The sequence below is a fragment of the Clarias gariepinus genome, chromosome 19 (genome assembly GCF_024256425.1).
Source record: "Clarias gariepinus isolate MV-2021 ecotype Netherlands chromosome 19, CGAR_prim_01v2, whole genome shotgun sequence".
Classification (NCBI taxonomy): Eukaryota; Metazoa; Chordata; class Actinopteri; order Siluriformes; family Clariidae; genus Clarias; species Clarias gariepinus.
The window spans coordinates 27,173,672-27,179,398 of record NC_071118.1 but is presented as its reverse complement, the minus strand read 5'-3'; the positions used below and the strand labels follow the sequence as shown (position 1 = coordinate 27,179,398).

Here is a 5,727-nt window from a genome sequence, read left to right as displayed (position 1 = left end):
CACATTTCTTCCACATCATCTAGTGACATTACTCTGATCTTCTGTCACTACACATAAAGAAACAAATCAACAAAATAAATCATTTACATTATCCTTCACAACAAATATTTGTAGCATTTTAATAAAAATCATTTCATTAAATTATATGTATACAATTGTTAATTCAAATGTCAATACTGTCAATAATTTTTTAAACCTATAATAAAGTTTGATCTTTAAGTAACTTACTTGTTGGTGGTAAAACATTAATGCTGCTGCGGCGTACTTCTGCTTTACTCACTTTTAACACATGCTCCATCTCTTTTCTTAACTGTATTTCACTTTGCTTAGCTCTGTCCAATTTCTTCTGTAACACACTCTCGTGATCTTTGGATGCTTTTAGTTCATTCCTTAACTCTCTCTCATTACGCATAGCTCTGTCCAATTCCTTCTGTAACATACCCTCATGATGTCTGGATGCTTTTAGTTCATTCCTTAACTCTCTCTCATTACGCATAGCTCTGTCCAATTCCTTCTGTAACACACTCTCATGATGTCTGGATGCTTTTAGTTCATCTGTTATCTGTGTCTTATTACACATGGCTTTGTCCAAATCCTTCTGTAACAAACTCTCATAAGATCTAGAGGCTTCCAGCTTCTTCCTTAAATCTCTCTCAATTCTAGGTGAATCAAATTCAGCCTTTACCATGTCCTCCCTTAGACATTGCTCGGTCTTTGTTCCTTCTAGTTCTTTTTGTAATTTTGCTACCTTGGACACCTGAGCCCTTTCCCAGGGTTCAAAGCACATTTTCATAACGGTTTCGTACGACTTCTGAACAAAAAAGCTGTTTCTCTTCATCCGTGTCATTGCATTAATTTGCTTGAAAAGCTCTTTGATATTTTCATTACTGTTCTCCAGAATGAAGTGTCTCGCTCCACACATCTTTACGCAGCAGTTCTTTAGATGCTCTACTCGATTTTCCCATTCATGTCCATGAACGAACAACACCATAGTGTACTGTAAAGCCTCAGCTCCAAACATGTAGGTTATTGCTTTTAAAAGATAATGTTCTTTCCCAGTAGCGTGTCCAGGTCGCATCACTAGAAGGAGAGCGTGAGGACCAGGAAACGTCAGTGATGTACAGTTTTGAATCTCATGTCTGATGGACTCGACTCTATTTCGGAAAAACAAATAGGAGGCCAAATGTTCCATCCAGTAGGAAGGAGCCACAAATACGGACACCTGTCTTCCATCAACAGTCCCCTCTCTAATGTTGCCTTTTTTTGGACTGATGGCAAATTCTGTGTGAACAGTCCTGAGTATTATGTTTGATGCATAACAGTTATAAGCACAATCTCCACCCAGCAAAACAAGCCGAAGATCTGATTTGGGTTCTTCTAATGCTGGCCTATTTAAAGAAACATCTGTAATGAAGAAATAGTTAGATTTTTTTTTTTTTAAATTCTCAAACATTTTGTTAATTTCCAGTTTTAATTGATAAAGATTTCTGCCTTAAATAGGCATTTAATCCTACTCAGTGTCAAAGTGGCGCTAAAGCTTGTCCCAGGAGTGCAGGAACGCACACTTAATGATATAAGTAACATTTTATTACCAACTATAGAGCATAAAATAAAGAAAATTACTTACTACTAAGTAGTGGTGCTGTTTAAAAAAAGAATATTAAAGCATTACATATTTTAATGATTTTTAAAATACACATGCCTCATGACTTTCTTTTCTTTTAATGATTACCACATTTATGCAAATATTTTAATAGTTTTTGAATATTTTAACTGCTCTCGTTAATGATCGGCACAGCAAATGACCAGGTCCATATACTGTATTTGATGTTTCAGACTTTACTGATGCATTTCCCAACCCCAGTGGCTGGGATAAAATGAATAACAGCTTTCAAGTCTGGTCATGCCCTGTGGTTTTCTAAAATTTGTTTTAGTTACTTGTTATTGTATTTAGGTTTTCATAACATTTAGAACAAGAACTATAAAATACCTATTGCACATAAAATGTCCAACTGAGCAACAGTAAAATGCAACAATAATTAACAGTAACTTACTTAACTCTGTTTCTTCTATTTCTGCTGTAAAAAGAACAAATATGACATATTTCATTACTACAAGAATCAAGAGGTACTGTAATAATACATGGTTTACAATTTACATGGTTAGGAATAAATAGATTGCTTATGCCCATAGATTAAATTAGAGAATGCTGTAACCTAAATACTAAGATACTTTTTTGATCTACATCAAAGCAGATATAAAGAAGCTGCACTTTTATATACACTGATCCACCATAACATCAAAACTACTGACAGGTGAAGGAAATAAAATGGATTATCTTGTTACAGTGGCACCTGCAAAGGTGTGAGATGAATTAGGCATCAAATTATCATTAATCTTATTATTATCAGTTAAGGTTGATATGTTGAAAGCAGAAAAATGGGCGACTGTAAGGAGGTGGGTCAAATATCTCCAGCAGATCTTGTGGACTGTTTCCAGTATGCAGTGTTTAGTACCAAAAGTGCTCCAAGGAAGTCCAATCAGTGGAACAGGAACAGGGTCATGGGTCGAGGGTGTGCAAAGCTCACTGATGCACTTGGTAAAGTGAAGGGTTGCCTGTCTGTTGAGATCCTACAGAAGATCTGTTGTAGCAAAACTACTGAAAAAGTCAAATCAGGTTCAGATAGAAAAGTGCCAGAACACAATACATCATGCTTGCTGTGTAGGGGCTGCTTAGTATGGGGCATGCTGACACGTGTCCACCACTAAAAGCTCCTACAAAGGGCAAATAAGCGTCAGAACTGGACCACAGAGCAATGGTAGAAGGAGGCTTGGTCTGATATGAATCACGTTTCTTTTATGTAATCCATGTGGACAGCTGGATGTGTGCATGTTGTGCTGGGAAACCTTGAGTTCTGCCATTCATGTGGATTTTACTTTGACACTTCCCAACTACCTAAACATTGCTGCCGACTGAGTACACAAAATTGTTTAGGTGGCAAAAGGAGACCTACAGTATATTAGGCTTTAATGTTATGGCAGATGTATTTAAGTCCTAGATAATACTGTTAATGAATTTTGATGCTGAATTTATTTGCCTTCAGGGTGCATTTTTAATTAAGGTGTTTTTTTTATGATTTAGTATTTCTTGCTTTTGTATTTGTAAAGCAGTGACATTTATCAAAAGAACATTTTTTATAAAGAAATTATGAGAATAAGGACTGCTAAAATAACTAACTGACCACATGCGAAAAATATATATAGATGTTCTATAAATACTACTGTACATACAGTACAGTGAGTACAGAAACTTTTTAGGCTCATTTGACCACCTGTGTTTTTGCGAAGCTCAGTCATCCCTGCTTGGGACTTTTCTTGAGGAGTGGCTTTTTTCTCTCCCTTACAAGCCACATTTGTGAAGGATTTGTGATATTGTTGTCACATACACACAATTTTAACACACACAACAGTCATAATTTCCTGCAACTGCTTCAGAGTTGTTGTAGGCCTCTCAGTAGCCTCTTTGATCAGTTTTCCTCCAGTATCTTTTATCCAGTTTGGCTTCTCCTGATTTTTGAAGTCATTTGTAGGAGGCGTGATCTTTTTCCAAATTAGTGATCCTGTTTTTTTATGGGGGTTGTTTCTGACATAATAGTGTTATATCTTTTACTTGGATGTTACACTGAGTAAATACAGCCTGATAAAAACTGTGTCTGTCTTCATTTCAGGCTGCAATGCAACAGAATGTGATTATTTTCAAGGAGGGTGATTCTTTTCTATACCCACTGGATATGCTCTGTTGGTTTGAAATGTTTTATTACTTATCCAAGTAGCTTCTTCTGTCTAAAAAAAGAAAATCAAACCAAGAAAAATAGGTCTAGAGCTCTTCATTCAAGGTGCAACCTAACTAATCAACAATAAAAATCCAAAGCCAACCTTCACAAAATTGACAAAAATACAACGATAAACCAGTCCTGTAACCATAAGTAAAATAATTTACCAGGTTGAGCGAAAGTCTGAAAATGCATATTGATGCTGGAATTATTACCAGCGAAAATCCTAATAATACTGCCTAATAATGCTTCTTTAATTAAACAACCTCAATTGCAAAAAAGAGGGGACAGTATGGGAATTGGCAGTAAAACCAAAAGGTCAGCATATTTTTTATCAGAAAGCATCAAGATCTTTGTTGCATCAAGATATTTTGCACTTCATAATACAACACACATTCTCAATTGAAGGTAACACCTGTACTCTGTTTAGCAGCCATGCATGTGTAATCCAAAATGCTGTTAGACGATGTCTTGATGGAAAATACAGTTATGTCTCTGAAAAAGATGGTGTTTGGATGGCAACATATGTAAAGGGAACATATTTCTATCGTCACAAGTAGGGAATTCACCCATGCCACAGGCACTGGCACACCCTCGTACCATGATTGATGCTGGCTCTTGAACCTGATAGCAGCTTGGGTGGTCCTTTTGACAAAAGACCCTTTCATTAAAACCCATATATACCATGTATACAATAACATAATGCGTTCACCTACTTAACAACACTTGTTCTTTATTACCCTGTAATTTCTTCTCGTCACATTGTTAATAGTATTAATTTGAAGGATGTTGCACCACCAGATTTGAAACTAATGCAACATTTTAACAAACAATAATACTCACCTGGTAAATCATCAAATAATCCAGATGAAGAGACTTCACAGATGGTTTTTTTTTTTTTTTGTTCTATTTCTAATTTCCATGCTTTCCTAACTTTTTTGGAATTGGGGTTGTACATTTAATTATATTCCTATATAACAGGATACAAGTTTAAGCAGCACCACGCTCTATACAGTAGATGTACACATGTAATTATAAATTATTTCTTTTGATTGATCATAATGGTTTCCAATGCCCAGTTTTGCATTTTGCAGGACAGATAATTTAAAATTTTTAAAGTTTGCTTATTTACAAAACATACGATTTAATGGATTACATTCATTGTAATGTATTAACAAACCACCGCTTGCTTTTTTAACAGTGAAGTTTGCTTAAATGTATTACCTTTTTTTTGCTGCCTCTGCCACATTGTTTCACGATTCAGAATGTCCATCCTTTTAAAATATACCACTCTAATCAAGAATTTGCTAAATTATATGAGCTAATACTGCAGGCGACGTATGTCTTAACTTTTACAAGTGCTAAATACTGTATGACTTCCACTTTTCTATGTTTTACTTTCAGTACGGATATTGTCATGGGGAAAAAGTCACGAGTTAAAAGCAGATAGTTTTATAGAGAAATTCTCATATGGACAATTAATGTGCAGCAGTGCAACCTTTAATATGTTCCTGAAATCAATGATTCCACATGACATGTACATTATTTGAAGCAATCGGCAAACAGGGAGGCAATGTTTAGAATACTAATGTCTTAACCTGCATGATTAGGTTTATATAATGTTTTTTTTTTCGAGATTAGAGCCAGGAAAGGCTTTGTTCATGATACTGTGTGTGTGTGTAAGGGTAAGGGTGTTGATTGTCTTCTGAACTGTCAAGTCAGCAGACTTATGTCCTATGCCAGACCCTACGATTGTGGTGCGTGAACGACACTGAGAGGTACACAGTGTTTATACTGCATAAATAGTATTTTCTCAAACTCAAAATTAATATTCGAAAAGGTTTGAGATTTACAGTATGTACAGTATTTTTGTGTATAATGTGTATATTTGTGT

The 5,727-nt window shown here is 35.4% G+C and overlaps 1 protein-coding gene across 1 annotated transcript; it reads right to left on the bottom strand.

The window, feature by feature from the left end:
- On the bottom strand, positions 1-1,453 carry LOC128507284 (GTPase IMAP family member 2-like). Its single transcript, XM_053478034.1, has 2 exons — positions 229-1,453; positions 1-47 (listed from the first exon to the last, which is right to left on the bottom strand). The coding sequence occupies exons 1-2, from the start codon at positions 1,451-1,453 to the stop codon at positions 16-18; spliced, it is 1,257 nt and encodes a 418-aa protein (XP_053334009.1). The 3' UTR covers positions 1-15.
- Between the last annotated feature and the right edge of the window lie 4,274 nt (positions 1,454-5,727).